At 41.1% G+C, this 20,410-nt stretch overlaps 2 protein-coding genes across 8 annotated transcripts in view; both read right to left on the reverse strand.

Annotated features, from left to right (window-relative positions):
- phldb2a (pleckstrin homology-like domain, family B, member 2a) overlaps window positions 1-10,192 on the reverse strand; it is a 43,752-nt gene extending 33,560 nt beyond the window's left edge. For 6 of the 7 annotated variants that reach the window (XM_035433955.1, XM_035433954.1, XM_035433953.1 and 3 more), the window contains exons 1-5: window positions 9,722-10,171; window positions 8,869-9,197; window positions 4,722-4,796; window positions 4,455-4,596; window positions 2,088-2,270 (exon numbers count right to left, since the gene is read on the reverse strand). In XM_035433955.1, the coding sequence (XP_035289846.1) occupies window positions 2,088-2,270; window positions 4,455-4,596; window positions 4,722-4,796; window positions 8,869-8,871 (403 nt within the window). In that variant the 5' untranslated portion in view covers window positions 8,872-9,197; window positions 9,722-10,171. The other variant, XM_035433951.1, reaches the window with a different exon arrangement.
- A 3,836-nt stretch (window positions 10,193-14,028) lies between these two features.
- On the reverse strand, window positions 14,029-19,474 carry LOC118235855 (PI-PLC X domain-containing protein 2-like). Its single transcript, XM_035433717.1, has 4 exons — window positions 19,300-19,474; window positions 16,305-16,771; window positions 15,806-16,047; window positions 14,029-14,194 (listed from the first exon to the last, which is right to left on the reverse strand). The coding sequence occupies exons 1-4, from the start codon at window positions 19,472-19,474 to the stop codon at window positions 14,029-14,031; spliced, it is 1,050 nt and encodes a 349-aa protein (XP_035289608.1).
- Between the last annotated feature and the right edge of the window lie 936 nt (window positions 19,475-20,410).

Genomic DNA, 20,410 nt, shown 5'->3' on the forward strand with positions numbered 1-20,410 from the left:
GAATTGGTTCATAGATCAGTGCAAACAAAATGGTCAACACGGCACCCTGCACTTTGGAACTGTTGTTGTTTGGCTAAAGGGACTTGAGGAAGTCTCCGCCTAGATAGAGTGAAAAAACTCAGTTATATGCATATATTTGGAATGAAGCAGAGAATTCTGTCTGGTCATAAGTGATAGGGGGAGAGGGCAGTATTACATCAGTCATGGTGTAATACACTACATTAGTCACCCCTCTATCTTTTCAGTAAACAAGTAACACAAATGCAAAGAAAAGATTTACGTATACTTTATAATGTAACACAATTACCAATGGCAGCACAATACATGCATTAACTTGGGGATGGGAATGGATGAGAAGGAATCAGGGGTAGGAGGAGAAGGCAGAATTGGTGTCTCCTGTAGTTCTAGAGCACTGTGAGTCACAGCCTGGTTAAGAGGAGAGGCGTGTGATCCAAAACTTCAGCAATCACACAATGTTTCTGCATCCAGAATTCCACAAATTACATAGATTTCCTACATCTAAACTTGAATGAATATCTATAAAGGATGTAATCCTTCATAAATGTAAATGAGCAGTTTTAGCAAGTCCTCACTGTTAATTCTATCAAGTAATGTTACAAAAAATGCTACCACTACAGCTAGTTAGTCAATAGATTTCCCTGTAAGTTCCTAGTAATGATGATGTCCTTCCATTTTGTCAAGAGGCTCTTGCTGCAAATATAATTATTTCCTCGTTCACTCTGTCCATTTTCATGTTATGGATTTCTGATGATACATTTTACCAGCAATCAAGGACCTGGCATGTCAGCAAACATACTGCTGAATTGAGAGGATGAGCATGTCTCCAAGAGAATGCTGGGTCTGTTAATAATTAACCATCTCTGACTTGTTGCTGCTCAAGATATCTTTTAAGGTCTATTTTTGCATGTATGACAGATACTAACTAAATGATAAGAGGTCATTTCGATGGCACTCCGAATTGCAATACCTCAAGCAAAAAGAAAATAAGCAGCCTGCAGGTGATGGCATGACCTGTCGCTGCTCCTGAGGGCTAACAAGCCTCTACAGCAGCGTTTCCCAACCTTTTTCCTTCCACGGCACACTTTTACAGAATCTCATGGCACACCACCCTCAAAAGCATAAAAAATAAACACCCTGCAGGCCCCCTCCACACGACGTACTGACGTTGATGTGACGTGCCAACAGTAGGCATAAAAATGTTCTTTTGGAGTTTTAATTAAGCGATATGCATTTTAATGACATTCATTTTGGCTTTTGTGAATGGGATTTGTTCATTTAAGTTTTTTAAATTCATTTGAACAATAAAAATTTTTTTTAAGGATTTTTCACATGGCGCACCTGACCTCGCCTGACGGCACACCAGAGTGCCGCGGCACACCGGTTGGGAAACGCTGCTCTACAGTACATTCAGTGCTCGGCAACACTGTGGCATACAAATAGTTTGCATCACAGCTTTGTAAACTGGCTTTCTTGAAAATCAGAAAATAAGAAAAAGTTAAAACTGTTAAACCTTTTACAGCAATAGTAATAGCAATTTTCAATACACAATAGGTCATTGCATGTACTGTTTATTTTATATATCCATCTTTGCTCATCTGTATAAAAGGTATGAATAATTTTGGAGGGTCCTGCTAGAGCTGAGTTAGAGCTGAGTAACAATGATCAGCAGAGCAGACTATGGTGCTCTCCAGGGCAAGGGTTGAGTACAACTCGGTAGCAGCCTTGATTGGGCACAACTTTCTTTTGCATTACCCACCTTTTACCACTGTACCACTGTGGGTATAGGAGACATTCTGTGAAGTTACTAATGGAAGACATTTATCAACATTTATAAGCTCTATCTGCGAGCTATGAGAAGAATGGGTTCAATCTCCTCAACCACAAAACATGCATGCGCGCACACACACAGGCATGTGCTCACACACACTTCCTCCTGACCATATATACACCTTTATATAAGGTGTATTTTTTGGTGACTATGCGTGACAGTGTTTGTGTGGCATGATATATCCTTTACATTGTATTTACACGTCTGTATATTTAAATTAGTTTATATTAGTGCTTACCTTGGGTCAGCAGGGTGGCTTTAGTGATTGGAACACCATCAAGGGCACACAGGTTTCCACAGGGGTCCAGGGTGATGACTCCTCCATGGTTCTCAATTCGGCAATGCTCTGCCTCAATCCCAGGACCTTCTATGGTTATGTCCTGGGGTATTGGTGCATCCTCTCTCCCAATTCGGGTTGTCCCTGAAAAAGTTATATAAGTGAAGGGCATGCAGGCGCTTAAATCTCTTGTTTTGGACACTTTCAGCCAACCTGGGTAGCTGTCTATATCTGTAGTGCACCCCCCCCCCACCCACCCCCCCACCCATATACAGTACAGGTCAAAAGTATTAGGCCACCTGTGGTTTAAAAAAATAATCTTAGGTAGATAATAATTCAGTTAATGTGTATATGCACATTTATTGAACAACAAACCAAACTATAAACATTTTTTTCAATTTCTACCTACAACACAAAAAGATGAGTTTGATCATAGTTGGCATTTCACTGTAGTCAGTGGAACTGAGTTCTTCCTGTACTTGTGGCGCAGTTTTATGACTCTTGCTAGACACACTAGACAACACAACATACTTGTCTACTGCCTCTTGATCTTCCTGGTCTTCTACTGTTAAAATGACTTCCTATCAGCTGGAATCTTCTGAGTGTGTACAGAACACTGCACCTGGAAATATTAAGCTTTTTTTTTGCTATTTCTCACTGGGAATAACCTTGCCCGCGACTTGGATCTAGGCACCTTCGTGTACAGTCTCGTGGTGAACACCTGATTGGTATCACTTATCAAATAAAGGGTGCAAGGGAGTTGAAGGAGACTGTGCAAACTGAGTATGTCGACTGAAATTCTGTCTGGGGAAGGCTGTTTAGCAGAACCCTTAGGGTATTTCTTTCCTGTGGAGGGTGACTGACTAAGGAAGACAACAGATTATATTTTTGTTGAATGTTCCATCTTTATTTTTTAGTTGTAGTTTGTTCAGCCACTGTTGAGACCGCTTAGCAAGCAGCTTAGCAGGCTGGGATTTACAGTGGAGCAAATGTACTGGTCAATGTGTAGTAAAAGAGGCTCGCTGCTTGCTTTTTTCTTAATGATGTTCCAAACAGTTGATTTTGGTAAGCCTAAGGTTTGGTCTATGTCTCAGACTACTTTTTTCTTAGTTCTCTGCCTCACAATGGCTTCCTTGACTTACATTAGCACAATTCAGACTAGATACTGAAAGCTCACCAATACCTGCCCTAAAGACACAAGTGCACACACTAATGTAATACACCTGTGAAGCCTAAAATTGTGGAGTACAAAGCCAAATAAAAAAAACATATATTGAACATCATGGAGCTCACATATATATTTACCCGTAAGCATGTGTGTGTGTGTGTGTGTGTGTGTGTGTGTGTGTGCCTGTGCCTTGCAACCCTTACACCATTTGCTTCCCTTTGGCTGTGCTTTGAGAATGATGGTCATCTGTGTGAAATTCTCCAGCAGTATTTGCACATATTCCCACTGAAAGTATTCTGATGGCACACTTTATTTTTCTAACCAGCACTGAAATACACACCCCCTCCCCTTTGTCTGGGTACAGCACCAGAAAAGCATGAAGTGCAGACAAAGTCAATCCTACACCTGTACACATAATAAGATCCAAGGTGGGGTTCCCAAAGAGAGATTTGCACTGTTCTGTTAGAGGGAAAAACCATATCCTGCCCGTTACACTAAATTTTGCCTCCTCCCTCTACATGACCTCACTCCCCTTTTCACTGTCGTTTCACTGTAGTGCGCTGTACCCTGGCAAGTCCAAAGGCTGAGTGTCACAGCTACCCATAGCAGCCCTACACTGAGGCATTAACACTACCTGGATATTTTATTCAAACAGATCTTCTCCCTGGCTACACACCATTTATTCTTTTCCATCACATCATCTAGTTCCGGTCTACATACCACCTACAGCCGGAATACACTCCAGTCAGCTTATACAATATATACTCGCTGCCTATAAACCGTCTACCCCTTTCCTACATTTCAAAAAAAGTCTAAAGCCATCTATGGCTAAACACCATGCCCCGTCTCCCCAAACACTACCAAGCTACTGGGTATCATAAAACCCCATACAGTACCTATACCTGGACTGGACAGACAGGACTGGACCTGGCAGGCTCACAGGGAACATTTCATTCACTTCCTGTAGCTATGATGTACAGAGACCGACATCCCTAATGGGACAAGACTCCTTAAAATACAATTGAAGGGAGAGAGTGAGAGATGACTGTGATCACCGTAGGTCATACAAATTTGAATGCAGAAAAGCATGTGTGTATGACAACTTCCTAGGAGTGACACACCAATGCACGCTAACATCTGTGAAGACTGGTGTGAGATACCTTCATTGAGTGGCAGCAGGGTGATTGCCACACTGAGACGGCCACTTCCCAGGCTGACCAAATGGGGTGTGGCTGGCTGTACCTTCAGACCTTTCCCAGTATCAATCAAGTCCAAGGATGAGCTCTGCACAGGGGTTCCAGGCTACAGAGGTCACAATGTTGAGTCATGTCAGACAAATGGTCAAATGGTTCAATATATAGATAAACAGACTAATCATCTGTGAAAACACATTTCACAAAGTCTCCAAATCTATTCTGTTTACTTACTGTGGGAGGGACAGGGCTGTGCTGGTCAGACTCTATTTGGATCTGGCTCTCTAGTCTGATGCCTGCTTCGATGTCCTGCGGTTTTGAAGCAAAATGGGTTAGCCTAGACAAATCCACACATATAGACACACACAGAGGATCGTACCCATGATGTAGGGTCCTGTCAGACATTCCTACGGCCTCCTAAAAGCCTGGCCTTCAGGACCTTGGACAGTAGCAGCCTCACCTACTGTACGGGCTTGCACAGTTGGGGTTGATTAGTGATCATCCCAGGTGCTGTCCGTCACCTGAATTATGTTTGCAACGAAAGCCATCAGCGAATGAATTGCTGTTTAGGTGTCATGTGTTCAAATCCCAAACTTGCACAGTAGTCACACTGCAATTAAGTACATTTTTTACACATTTCACTGCTCTTACAGCAGAAGTCAAAGAAACTGAACTGGCAACTCAACTATACGAGAGATTGTGGTAGAGGTAAACACATACAGTACATTTACAGAGCTCTCAGTTCTCAGTCATTTCATCACGATTACATGGGTGATAACAGAAGATAATGGGTGTTTGCACACTTGTGACTGATAGGGAGGAGATAAGCACCTTTTTCTTCAAAATAACCTGCCTACAGTTGTTATATGCATACACTATATAAGTATAAGAAGAAATACTTGGAGCTCTCTTAAAAGCAAACATGTATGTGAAGACAACCTAAGAGATGTTTTTTCAAAGTTGAAACAATAGGGTTTTATATTTCAGCTGAGAAGGTTGCAGAAAGGATATGAGTCCTTAAAAGCCATACAGCCACATGTCCGGGCTGTGATTCCTGCTGCTGGACAGAAAACAAAGCATGAATCACAGGCAGCTCTGAGCTCCCACGTTCCTCAGCCTTGGCACACTTCCTGCGTGAGGTCACTGCAGTCACCGTATTAGTTTAATCCTCTCCCCTCAATTTAGAATCAAAACTGGAAGAACAATTGGTTTACACTATATTCATGCGTCTGGATTGACATGACAGAGACACGAACACAAACGGTCAGCCGTCAGCCCGTGGTGTGGCACAGCACTCTTGACTTGAGGAGCTTTCGTTTGAATTCTAGATGAAACATGGTCTTTTCATTACTTAGCCTTATTTGTTAAAGAGTTTGTTGTTTTGTCAGAAGATATTTAAAGGAAGGAACTGAGGGTGTGGTTTCGCAATGACAGAATGCCTTATGATTTATGTTATGATTATCATAAAATATGCTTGTAGGTACAGGACGAGAGCTCACTTCTAGGCCCGTCTCTGTGCCAAAAGCACATAGGTATGAGGCCCTGGCAAAAGTAATGAGCCACTAGGCATGTTTCTGTCAGCAGGAGGTTATAAACATAGAAAGAGAGATGGAAAGTAAAGAAGAAACAGGATTGACATTCGCAAGGCAGAATGATACAGAATGACTGGATTTGGTTAAAACTGAGGAAATGGGAATGAAATAAGACAAAAAATTGCAATATCCAGGATACATAGACAGTGCCCTTTAAAAGCATGGTAATGGTAGAGTGAAATTTGTTATTTTTGCTATATACTTAACTCATTTTTTAAATCAGAAGATGAATATGAGGCAAAAATACAAAGCTTTTATTTAATTGGATTTACATGCACATGTTTTACTATTTTACAGAAACTGCAGTTTTTGTGTTGACTCCCCCCATTTTCAGCTGTGCAACAGTAAGTAACAGATGACTAACGGTTTCCTTCTGAATTAATTGTTCACATAAAAAGAGCAGTGAGTATCTAGTATTGGTCTTAGCCTTTGGTTTAATCTGTGGAGACTGCATTTAAACTCATGGCCATACACCATCATGAAGATCAGATGACTGACTATTGCGGAAAAACAACTCATCTCTAAGCTGAGAGGACAGATGAGATGAAAATAAGCCTTTACCAAAGTGATGGGAAGCTGAAAGTGTGGAGGAAGGAAAGTACAGCCCATAATCCAAGGCACCTCCCCATATCTGTGAAATATGAAGGAGGTGTCATAGCTTGGGCATGTATGGGTGCTTCTGGAACAGAAGCTTACAGGCTTTATTAATGATGCAATGGAGGATGGGAGCAGCAGGATGAATCTGGAAGTGTACAGACAGATTTTGTCTGGCCAGTATGTAAGTAAAGAATTTCCTCCAACCTCATTACCTTCATTGTGCAGCAAGACAGTGACCCCATATACATGCCCTACATAACCAAACCATTCATAAATGGGAAAAAGTGAAAAGTTTTGGACTGGCAAAGTCACTCACTTGCCTTAAATTCAATTGAGAATTCATTTAATTTCCTGAAGAATAGACTGAAGACAGAAACCCCCAAAAACAAAGATAAACTGAAAGCAGCTCCATTGAAAGCCTGGAATGGCATTTCCAAAGAAGATGCCAAACAACTGCTGATGTCAATGAGTTGCAGATTTGATTATTATTGCCTTTAATGGTTATGCAACCAAATTTTAGACTTCACTGCTTTACTTTAGTTAATCTGTTAAGTTAATTTTGCACAGCTAAAAATAGGGGACACAAAAACTTTGGGGAATGGGAAAAAAGTTCACTGTATAGGACATCAACAGGAAACTTCAACAGCCAATCACCATGATCTGTTCCCCAAACACCAAAGACAAGTGGTGACCAATACCCCTCCTCAATAACCATAAACCAAGACCTTAGACCATATGTAATTCAAAGTTGGTAGCTTCCTTGGAGAAATTGGGGACTTTATACGAAATTCAGATGTATGCTAAACATGATACATTTCCTGTTCTTTTTCTGGCTCTTAGCTAGAAGAATGTAAAGCCTCTGAATTAAGCAAAATTATTGACTCATTCTGCACAGATCTGGTAAAAAGAGTGGATGTTTATAAATACCTCAAACATTTGTGATAGTTTCTTATGACCAACATTTGAGTTTTCAGAAATAACTAGTTCTGTAAACGGCAGAATGGACATCTGTTGCTGAGATTGTTATCTATAGAGTGTCAGTAAAGCTCCTACAAGCGTTCTCTCGTGTCGCTTCCTGCCATATCATTCCTGACATTACATTACATTACATTTATTTGGCAGACGCTTTTATCCAAAGCGACGTACAAAAAGTACTGACAATATTCTCTTTGAGGTGCAGGCATATGTTCCAATATATTTCCTTCAAAAATACCATATTTAGGAGGGCACAGGGGTAAGTTAAGCCTCCCAGGATGTTCCGACCTCAAAATCCAAAACTATGGAGACAGACCCCTTGTGTCCATCTTCAGAGATGAGACTGTCCCCAACAAACATACCACGCAGAAAAACATTCCTCTTTCTAACAGTGTACACTCATCTCTCATTTACTGTTGCAGGAGAGACCTCAGAAATAGAAAATGTCTCCCATGGTCATAGGGAGTGAAGCCATCTATGGTTTAATAAAGAGGAAAATGTTGCACAATGCAACAGCTCAAGTCCCCCTCCTGAAACTGCCTGCACAGGAAACATCAAGAGGAGACAGATTTATAACTATGATAGGCTTCCTTTTGGTTTACAGGAACATACTAAATTTATTAGCTTTACAATGTAAAACAGTAAAAACTCTAGGATGACCAGGAAAAGGAACCCAGAGGATGTTGTTTCAGCCAAATATATTCAGTACAGCACAAAATGTCTGCTATAACTTATGATCAGGAGTGTGACTTCATATAGCTAAAATAAGGTAAATGTTTAAATGATAGATCAGAAATCAGAAATGTTCACTTTGCCTCAGTCACATTTTCAATTGAAAATGTCACCTTTTGAGTGGTGTATATCCTCACTCCAACACACACACACACACCCACACACACTACCCATCTCTATAAATAGGGGTATCATTTTTTTAGTTATAACCTATTGATAAGGTATATCAATCTGCTACCTACAATTACACTAAAGTCTTAATTTGCGCGGCCACCTGACATTTATAGGAGCATAAATAGCCTACACTGATGCGGGCACGGGTAGCCCACTCTTTTACATTATTGTCTTTTCAAATATTCAACAACAAAAACTCAGATTAGCCTACATTCAGCGTTATGATGGAAAGCCGCATAGTATTCACAGTATACACGTTTCCTATTATTGTACAACAGTCGATAGTCTACACATTAAGTAGGTGAACTTACCATCGTTTAAATGTGTTCGTTTAAGTTGGGTATTATTTTTTACAGAAATCAGTAAAAGTGTAAATCCGATAGTTGTCAAAAAGCAAGCACCGAAGAATCCGATACGTTCCCTCCCGTTAGTATCCAAGTTGTCAGCAGTGCTGAACAGTCTTCCATAGGTACCGGTCCGCAGTTAGCACGTTGCGACCTGCCAGTTCATCTCCAATACTTCGAAGCCGATCAACGTCGCCGCCTCTTCGTCTGCGTCGACATACAATAACTGGAGCAATTTATTGGGAGGTATGTGTTGGCAGAGAATTGGGAGTGTTCCACCGGCCGTAATGGCTGTCCTAAAACAAACATAATTACTGGCACCAGAAACTTGTTATAATCGGTAGTCTAGTTTCTGGCACATTACCAATTGACTGAAGCCTAAGTACTGAAATTAAACCACATTTATTTTTTTTAGTAGACAACAGAAGAAACTTGCATTCCTTTCACGATACGTCCATTTACATGTCAGAGGTTAACTGCATGGTTCAGCGCCTCAGCAATTTACCGTTGAGCTGATCGTACAGCAATTTTGCGCCGCGATTGGATACATTGTGGCACAACATTCCACTGTATTTGTGTAACTTCTGGAATGCATTTAAAAAACTATTTTTGGGGGAACCCCAGTAAAGTTTAACTCAACACGAATCACGCAGACATGACTTCAGTAGCGAAGCGAATCAATGCGAATAATTTAAATGAAGAACAATCATGCGCGTTGAAAATATAGCTGCGAGGCAACATATTCTCACAACAAATACAGCCAGTATGGCGTCGATTAAGCACTATTGCATCCGCTACCGTGTCAAATTGAGAAGCCTACCCTGAGTATTGTCATCCACGCTGTCAAGAGCCGCAGTGGGACCGCGTAGCAGGCGCGATTCTGTGTAATAATCGCTAGACCGTCTTCAGTTTAAGTAGTTACGCGTGCATCGAGCAAGAGCTTGGATACATTGGGTTTCTTCCACTTGGAAAGAGGGACCTTTTCCAGGGTAAACAGGAAGCCATATCCTCGGGATAAGTGCCCGGCCCTGCGTTTTCAGAAATGTCTCAGGAAGTTTCCTTTCTGTCTCTGACAAAGGCGAGGATATGCCTTCCTTTGTTTTTGCTGCAAATAAAAAAATATTTTTTTATTTTCGAATAAAAAACCTAAAATGTTGGTACTGAATGAACGTGTACCTACATTGAACACGTCACTAGTTAATGCACATTACTGTTGCGAACATTTCACTTTCAGTAGGCTATTAAAGCACTGAAAGACTAAGCATTTTCCTATTACCTTTGTTAACTTTGGGACACCGGACTTCTGTACTGTTGGCTCTATATGGAGCCTGAGGGCACTGCCAATTTTAAGTGCAATGCACTTTGTGTCAGGTTAAGTCATCAACAGGACCCAACAGGAGAGGGGACAACAAAAGCTTTGTAGGAATGCCCTCAAAAAATTGTTTCAGGCCCTGTTTACAGTTTTATTATTATTATTATTATTATTATTATTATTATTATTATTATTATTATTATTATACACACACACACACACTCAATGTACTGTTTTCCACAAGAATCTGAGAGAGAGATATATATTAATACAAGACCAGAGTTTGTGAGGCTCTTATTGTATGACTTATTATCAATTTCACTCCACCTCTCATTCACATCCACTGCATCATTGCCCCTTCACACACATTAACCCACAGGGGGACCAAGTTGTGGCTCAGCTGTGAACCAGTGAAATACCATACAGTCAGTTAATATTAGTAGCTACAACCTGGTGCAGCCTCTTTGGGAGGAAATGCATATTTGTCAAGGAACAATTCTCTCATAATCAACTGCAAATGAGGGACAAACTGAATGTTCTTAAAGTGTCTCCATCTCCACATTGTACTGCCATCTCAAAAATACACTCTGAGCATAAAGCATAATCACTAAATGTACAAAAGTGTCCCTGTTATTTACCATACAATCACAACACAATCATGGTCACAATAAATCCTTCTCCCCTGGCTCAGCTGAAACACTGAATGGGAAACAGAACAGACAGGGAGGGATTTTGGATCAGACTTCACAATAAGGGCTAGTTGTGCTGCAGGAACTATCTTCCTGTTATAGAAAAGCAACAATCGAATGTGACACTGTTCATGCAATTATTTTCAGAAGTACTTCCTAAGCCATTAACAAAGACATCATAACCTCTGTGTTTCTATGGTCCTCCATTTCAGCCTCTAGTCTCATTGATGGGATCTGTTATACGTGAATATCCATACCAAATCAAAATTTCTCCATGTTCCCTCCATGCACACGTCAGTGTTTCCACTGTAACTTCTGTCCACTGGTTTTTGCATGAGTGTTACCATTGTCATTTATCATGGATACAAATCTCCATATATCCTGTGATAATGAGGCATACTGGTGTGAACCATGGGAAAAGGTCCCAAAATCTTTCATCTGACATAAATAATTCAGACTGGATTTGGGGGCATCTGTAAAAGGAGCTTAAATCCAATGAGACTCAGGCTGTTGTAATGCTGGTCAGCGGGAGGGTGGTGTGGAATGTGCTTGCAGCTAGGAGTGCACATTTGGAGAGTTCAGTGGAAGTGTCAGCGACATATAAGGCAGATTTGATAGAGACCTGGCTGGCCAAACTTGGTCCTCCCAGCAGCCTGTGTGTGTCAGTAAGCACAGGGAATTTAGATGCCATCAAGACCCATGTGCTGAGGAATGCATCGTTCTCTCTTCAGTGTAGAGGATCTGAGCTGCTCCCCTGCCTTTATTTGAAGAGAAAAGGGAAAATGAAATATAACTGAAAAATGCAGACTGGAAAAAATGTGAACAAAAACAGTCCTGGTTCCCACAGAGCAGGTTTACTTACAGCAGCTTTACACAACTGTTCCCTCCAATATTTCTCTTTCCCTTCCTGTTCTTTTAACTCCCTCTGGATCTCTGCCCCTTTAAACACTGTTTTACTCTTACTTTCCCCCCTCCCTCAAATGCACATATCTATGTATCTCCCTGTCTTTCTCTCTCATCTGGCTGCCTTAATGTTGTCTGTCATCCTCTCTTTCCACTGTGAACATCTGGTGACTGATGTCTATGCCCAGAGAGCCATATCTAATGAGAGTGCCATTTGTATGTGCAATGGGACTTCTGACCCAATCATCATAGATAATTTCATCTATGACTCTGAGCTAATGTTAGCTATTGGATACCAATAGCTAATAACTGTAGGGCTTATACGCTGCACAGACAGGTTGTGAGAACAACAAAGAAGACCAGGTCAAAACCGAGTATATGGCTGGACCGGCCGACCAATGGTGTGACTTCATAACTCGGCCGACCAATGGTGTAACTTCATCACTCACTCAGTCACTCAGTCACAGACATTCGCATTTTTCATGAAGTTATCCGTAGCCTTTTCAAGGTTGCTAGCAAGTTTGATTGCTTTGTTAGTGAAGTTGGTTACACGTACTGTTAGCTAGTTAGCATGCATTCTGTATCAAATTTTTCTCCTGATTGGAATAAATACAGGTGAATTACAGAGATAGATAAGTTGCAACAATAAACAGTAACAGCAGTTCCCATGGGGGGAAGACATCTTGATGGAAGAACAGAATTCGATACAAAAGCTACCCATCCTGCATCTAACACGTTAGAATAACCAGGTAAAAGGTGCACGAATTTAGCTAAAGTGTGGTAATACTGACATTGCCAGTGCATATGCCTTAGCATAGTTATTTTGTAATATTTTCAAATAAAAACTCCTGCATAGTATGCCTTTAACATGGGGGATGGCTTTTTCACTTTCAGTTAACAAGGGGAATAGCGCTCCCCCATGTTCAACAACCACACTATTATTTAAATCGTTGCTGAAATCAGGAGCAGCACCTGGCCAGTTTTGGTGTGAGTTGGTATTTGTGGGAGAAATTGTGTTTGCTTGAACTGGGACCAGGCATGGGATCCAATACTGAGACTGAAGCCTGAATGAGCCTGTTAATCTGAACTATGAGCAACTGCAACCGAACATGTGGTTCTTTGATTAGGTATAGGAATTAAAAATTTGATGGATGATGATTTCGTTTAGTTTAGAACAGTAAGGTTAGCTAGCTGTGTAATGATAACTAAATTACAAAAGGAAGGTCCAAATTCACAGGTACTCATTGACAGATGTTGGCTACATTTTTATTATCATTATTATTATTACCAAGAAAGTAATATGCAAGCAAAATGAGCAACAGGCACCAAAAGAAAAGAAGAAACCTGGAGCACAGAGAATGAAAAATAAAAAATAAAAACACATTTGCAACCTAGCTAGCTTTAATGGTGACAATTAGCTTGCTAGCTAGCAAGCAACAGTGCATTGAACCACCTCAAGCAAAGCTCCTCAATACACTAACAACACAAGACGCAAAAAAATTCAGACTTAATATTTTGTACCAAATCACCTTTGTATTATTCTTTTTTTATTTTTTTTATTTTTTATTTTTTGCTGTGAACCAGTGTTAGTCTCTCCCAAGTGAGGCATATTACAAATATAGAGTATCAGCAGATCATGGTCGGTCTCCATGTTTTATGTTTCCCAACCAACCAATCAGAAATTAGGTCACCTTGTTAAATTATTTTATTTGCTGTTTGTTGTTTTGACATAGCATTTCTATGATTGGCGAAGCACCTTGTGCAAAGTTAACTTGAAAAAATGCAACAGAACAATTGGATAGCCAACTGCGAGCCAGACTTACTCACCCAATCAGTGCCTGGCCTCACTAATGCTAGCTGAATGGAAGCAAATCCCTGCAGCAATGCTCCAACCTTTAGTATAAAACCTTCCCAGAATAGTGGAGGTTGTTATGGCAGCAAAGGGTGAACCAGCTCCATATTAATGCCCAAAATTTTGGATGAGATGTTGGATGCCAGGCGTCCACATATTTTAGGCCATATAGTGTATGTAACATATTGACGATGTTTCAAGTATGTATTTGTGCCCCCCCCCCCCCCCCCCCCCCCCCTCACATTCTGAAAGAAGTAAAGAGCTACCAGGTTAGTACAGTTTGCACTATTAAAGCAAGCTGTCCATCCACATGACTGCTGGCCCCCAAGGTCACGTAATTGTTAATAGTCATGTGATCACTGGCCTTATGATCATGGATATCTCAGGTCACGTGAAGGTTGAGAAAGCAGGAGATTGTTGAGGTTGATGACAGTGGTGGCAAAGTCCACCAAATCTACAAAGTCAGATGTAATTATGTTGACCCCATTGGCTCCTGGCTTCTGGGCCTCCACCCATGTCATGATGGTGGGCAGATTCCTGTAGACAGAAGGAGAAAGAGCAGTGACACAGAGACACCCAGTAAGGGCTCTTACCCATTATCCGTTATCTGACTCCAAAATAATGTTTTAACCTTTCCTCTGTGCTAACAGTTAGACATAGAAGAGTGCAAATGATCCTCCGATATCCATTGCGAAGCCAGAATCATGTCAGGCACAGCAGATTTGGCTTGGAATAATTCTAACTCGGATATCTGAAAATATCATTTTAACAAGTCAAAAGGAATTACAGATATCTTTAATTATCATTCAATATGAGTGATGAGTCTGTGACATCATTATAGATATCTTAAAAGGTTGTCAAAATGTATTTGCAGATATCTTGTATTTGCAGGTGTATTTGCATAATGCAAATACAGATCTCTTGAATTGTTGTTTTTACTAGTCAGATTATTAATGCAGGTATCTTGAATTATCATTCTGACTGGTCACACTGTTATTATGACTAGTCAAAATGCATTTGCAAATATCTAAAATGTAATTATGGATAGTCAAGCGAAGCTATGAAATGTTAAAAGGGCTTGCCATAGGCACCTGGATTGCTGACTCGGATGTGTAAGACTGCATGTCATGACAGCACAAGAACAAGCGCTGCATGCTCATAACCCCATTGGTGCCATCTGCCATTTGGTTGCTGTCAGTATATACAAAGTAAACCAGACATTTTTGAGTCAAATATTCACATTGCACTACTCACTGGTTTAGCAGATACCCCTTATTCAAGGTAATTTACAGAACATTTGACATGTTTATACAGCTAAAAATCCCATCAACTCATTCATATTAAATATTCTGACAATGGCAACGGGAAACATGTTTTACTCTGTCCTGTTGATAGTGCCTGGATCCCTAAACACAACTGTACTATTAGGTGGTATAAAAGCTGGCTGAACAGCCTTGGTACAGATTCTACAAGTCTCTGGAACTCTACTGGAAGAATGGAACATTCTTCCAAAAGATATTCCTTTATTTTGTGTTTTGATGATGGTGATGAATAGCGCTGTATAACATGTCGGCCCAAAATCTCCCATAGGTGTTCAATTGGGTTGAGATCTTGTGACTGCGAAGGCCATAGCATATGATTCACATCATTTTCATACTCCCAACAGGATAGAAATTCCCCTTCCCTCTAAGCGGACAAGTAGACCCAAACCATGCCTGGAAGATGTCTCCCACAGCATAAAAGAGCCACTGGACCCCCACACTGTAGCGGTCACACATTCAGGCCTGTACTATTCTCTTGTTGTACACCACACATGCACATTATATTTGTTCATGTATTTTTCTCAGTACTGGCTTTTTGACAGCTTAGGTGTGTTTAGGTAGTTGTTTGTTTGAATGGTAGAGTCACTTTTGGAGACAAAGGTCTCTAAGATAACAATATTGACACTTTTGGGAACAGCTTTTGTTGGGATGACACAACCGTAACTTGTTTGTTGAATGGAAGGATGGAAGACTTAAAGCATAATTGCTACTGAATGACTAATTTTACTGGAAATTGAACAAACGCAATGGAGGTATCTGACACTTGCACAGTATATATATATATAAATATATATATATATATATATATGGCTGCAATAGTACATACCTCTCCACTAAGTGGTTACGGAGTCCCTTGACAAGTCCTCTGAAGATGGTCTTCACTCGGGGTGTGAGGATAGCCTGGGAAACGTGGAAAGAGCCATACTTGGCCCTCTCCCCCAATGTGGTCTCCAGGAATTGTATCAGTTTGTATGCATCTGTGGTGTTAGCCCAGGGGGCTGGGATCTTACTTCCAGGCCACAAATGGGGGCAGTCATCAGCCAGTGGGTGGTGGTAGAACACTATGACCTGGGAAAATAGATTTGACCTAGATTTACTGCAATATACACATATTTAATTTTGATATTTGTGTTTTTGTGTTGCATGCTGCAACACCTAACTGCCATAAGAGCACCATTGTTATATATATTTTCCAGGAGTGTGGTCCTGGGTATGACTCTATCCTCTTGCATATCTGGTGCTTCCACACAAACTTCAGATGACCTCACCCATTTCTCCTGCTACTTCTTTGCACAAACACCTATAAATTCACAACACCCCCTCACCTGGTACTTATTCTCCCACAGGTAGTCCAGCGTGATGTCCTCCACCACATTCGACTTACAAAGCTTTTGTCCAAACATCTGCTGCAGCATGGTTATCAGGTACCTGTGGTGCTCCTTGCTCATAGCGTAGTGGTGGTTGAAGTCCAAGAAGACCACCTCTTTGGGATGGCTGTTGAGGAAGGTGTTGATTTCATGGAGGCCGTCACGCACTTTGTGGCCGAAGAGGCCGTGGATGAAGTAAACTTCGTGTCCTGGCTCACCTGGTTTTGAGGACACCCGCAGGTCAAAATAGCGGATACCACCCTCCAGCTGTTCTCTGAAAGTAAGGTTCTGGGTCATGGACCACTTCTTCATCACTTTCTTGGCCACCAGGTGGAACGCAGTGGCAAGGTGCTTCACCAGGGCCTTCTGGTCTGGCCCTACTGGAGCCTTCTCATCCACCCAGAAGCTGAAGGAGTCATGAGACCCTGGAACAGACTACAGTGACTCAGTGGGAAGTTGCCTCCTACATTACTGTAAATGAACACAAATTACATATTCATTTTAATAGTCAATAAGGCTTTTTTGGGTTTTTTTTACCCTGGGGGCAACTTTGAACTGTTTGTAACTGAATGAGAAATTGTGTGAATAAACAATGTGACAACAAATAGACAAATGCGAACCAGATATTAATGTAGCTTCCCATTCATACAAGAGTTTTGGAAATCTGTTGAAACTGTTCTCAATAATGTATTCTCAAATAAGAAGTGTTGCTGGAGTATCATATTTTGGTTATTCCTTCATAAATATTTAAAACAGCCAGGACTTGGTAGTGTTCTCAGACTTTTTGTCCCCACTGTATCTTTGCTTGATCTACTTGAGGAGTTTAAGTTGCCCTGCAGTAAGTCTTTGTATCGATCATCGTTGCTATATCAGGTAGCCTTCACAGCTTGAGTGATGAGGTGCGCTAGATTAGATAGCCCTTTTTTCCAAACTTTGGATGACATACACTGCTGCATTACAGGAATATAGATGTCAGTTTTGAGCATTTCATGCATTGTTTATTTATATTAATTTATGTTACCGTGACGCTCTTGCCTAGGCTTGTCACTCATGTTTGACTAATCAAACCCCCCCACCTCCCACCGCTCTGAGTGACCTCAGTGGACACACCCATGTCTCTCCCAGAGAACCCCCTTCGTCATCTGCATGACCCCTCAACTCTACAGTCAGTCTATGTTCATGGTCTGATGAATCGCTCATTCTCTGGACTCTGGTCTTCATGCCCATCAGTGAAAATAGAGCACTGGAGCAAGCTATATGCATCCAGTACTTGATCATGCGAATACAACAATGCAGCAGAAAAATTAACAGGGCCTCGTTTGGTGGGGAAGGGAATTCCCCAAGGCCAATGTTCATCTGTATGAAAATGTGAGACAGAAATGTATGAGTGGACTGAGCTGGTGCACAGCGAGATGGGAAAGTGTTGTAATAGCAGGGGTTCTGTAATTGGGCTTCTTATTACAGGGTTCTAGTCACCTGTACTGGAATGATTAAGACCCTCTTTCATAGTGCTACCTTGTGCTACATTTGTGACAGGTGCGTGGTAGCAGGAACAGACATAACTGACGCATGATGACCTTCCCCGATACACCCAGATGCTGACACTAGGAGGACAGTGTGAAAGGCCATCTGCACTGACACAGCAGAGTGTGGAGGGATTTAGGTCAGTGCCCAACTGACAGATTAACAACTCAAATCCTGTTCGGCTTGTTCACAAACAAGATGCACACAAGTACTGATCACTTCACCCCTCAACAAACAAACCGTTTAGCATTTGGCTGGTCATAAACATGAAACTTACATTAAACATGAAGGCCAGCAATTCCATGTGTTGCTTATCCCCCAGGCCATAACATCAGACACCTGATTGAAATGCTTGCTAACTTGATGGTAGGGGCTGATGAGTACCACTCAAAAAGGGGAGCCTGAATAAAGTGGGCTGTGTGGAGGTGAACTGCTGGATTTCAATGCAATGACTGAAGTCAGTACAGGCTGTATCTGAAGTGTTAGCTTCTTATTCTATACGCCTGGACTTCCATGCAAAAGGTCCTGGGCAAAAAATGGGCCATTGTTTCTCCTGAATATTTTTTTCATTTAGTTAATCAGGAGAAACTTATCAGGAAAATTAATCAGGAGAAACAATGCTTGTAGTATCTACTGCATATCTGGCATCAGCACGGTGGTTTGAGGCTCATTTGATACCTCGGACCCTTGATGATTTAAAACCATTTAGCCAACAAATGTGTTCTATACTGTATCAGCATAATTTACAGCTGAATCTAGTCCCACCCCCCAATTCCCATAGACATCCATTCATCCATTCGTTTTTGTATCACTTGTAGAACAACTTGAAAACAAGATATCCAGACTCATGATATTGATAGGTCACAGACATCAGGAAGTCATGGCATGCAAATGATATGCAACCAAATACAAAACATGACTCTTTTATTTGACATTGTTAATTTGTCTACTGTATAAATGAATTTCCCTGTTTCTAGCTTTTCCCAAAACAGTTCACTGTAGCAAAAGTAAACAAGCAAATGGTGGCACAGCAGGTCTCAGGAGTGCACTTGTTTAATTGTTGCTAATTTTCAGACCAATTATTTGTTGTTAAGACCATTAAAAGCTTAATATTTTGCCATTTTGGGCTCGGCCCATTTTTTTGCCCAGGAGTGTACACTTCATCAACCTCAAAGCAGTGGCACATTATCTTTTTTAAAGGACATAAAAAAAACATTTACTATCAGTGATCTTAATTAGAAATTTCACTTTCAGACATTGTGTCAGCATTCACTGTCAGTATTCTCATACATCAGGGATACATTATAATGCAATGCAGTAGCATGTTGCGGTAATTTTGCGCATTATAAAAAATAAGTATTATATAGTTATAACATCCCCTCAGTGATCTACTTGAAAATCATGAGTGCTGACTCGGCGAGTACACTACCTGGTACTGCTAGATACTTCATGGGCATGGAGGTGAGAGTGGGGCTGAGCGAGCCCATCCAGTCCGCATTGGAATTGACTCCATCCAGGACGCCCACTTTATTTCCAGTCTTCAGGTCACTGCCTTCAATGCAAAAGTAGTCTAAGATCCGAAACATCTGTAGCCATTCCCACATCTCTAATAGGATGTCCCAGTGATTCCTGCCACTCTGTCTGGAGTATCAGCACATGTCCTTAGAAATGTAACTTGTCCGCTGCCACAGTCACATGCCTCAACATAGTGAATCATTAAAGGCCTTGGCTAACTGTAATCCTCTTAATCTGATACTGCTATGCTTTCAGAAGCCTGTGTGAGCCTTCTCAAGATTAGATGGGTGGGTTTCAGCTTCAGACAGATCACAGAAAATAGGTATGAGATCCTTCCCTTTACAAAGCGCATGCAGTTGCTATGCATCACATGGTCAGTGAACACTTTAATTTGAATGAATTCTGTAAAAACGAATGCTTCGTATAGATGCATGCTTGAAGTTGAGGTTTTGATGCACTAAAACTGCAACTTCAAGCAAGTAAAAGGTGAAAAAATGAATAATACAGTATGGAGACAGGATTCACTATCTATGCCCGACACATTGATTATGGTAAATGGACTGCATTTATATAGTGCTTTTATCCAAAGTACTTTACAATTGATGCGTCTCATTCACCTATTCACACACACACTTACACACACACCAACGGTGAAAGGCTGCCATGCAAGGTACCAATCAATTAATCGGGAGCAAATAGGGGTTAGGTGTCTTGCTCAGGGACATTTCGACACGCTCAGGGCGGAGGATTGAACCGGCGACCCTCTGACTACCAGACAACCACTCTTACCTCCTGAGCTAAGTTGTTGGAAAAGTCCAAACGCAGACTTTGTGCAGTTTTAAGTCAGAATCACACGCAAGATTTTCCATCAATCTTGCTTACAAAAACTGTTTAAGACAGTGATAAATACTGTTCATCAAAATGCATGTGAAAAATTTTGAATGCCTGATTTTTCGCATGCAGTAATATGAATCAATCTAATCTGTAGAGCTGGTAAAAATGCAAGAGGCTTGACACCAGGGGGC

Source organism: Anguilla anguilla, chromosome 9 (assembly GCF_013347855.1).
Source record: "Anguilla anguilla isolate fAngAng1 chromosome 9, fAngAng1.pri, whole genome shotgun sequence".
Taxonomy (NCBI): Eukaryota; Metazoa; Chordata; class Actinopteri; order Anguilliformes; family Anguillidae; genus Anguilla; species Anguilla anguilla.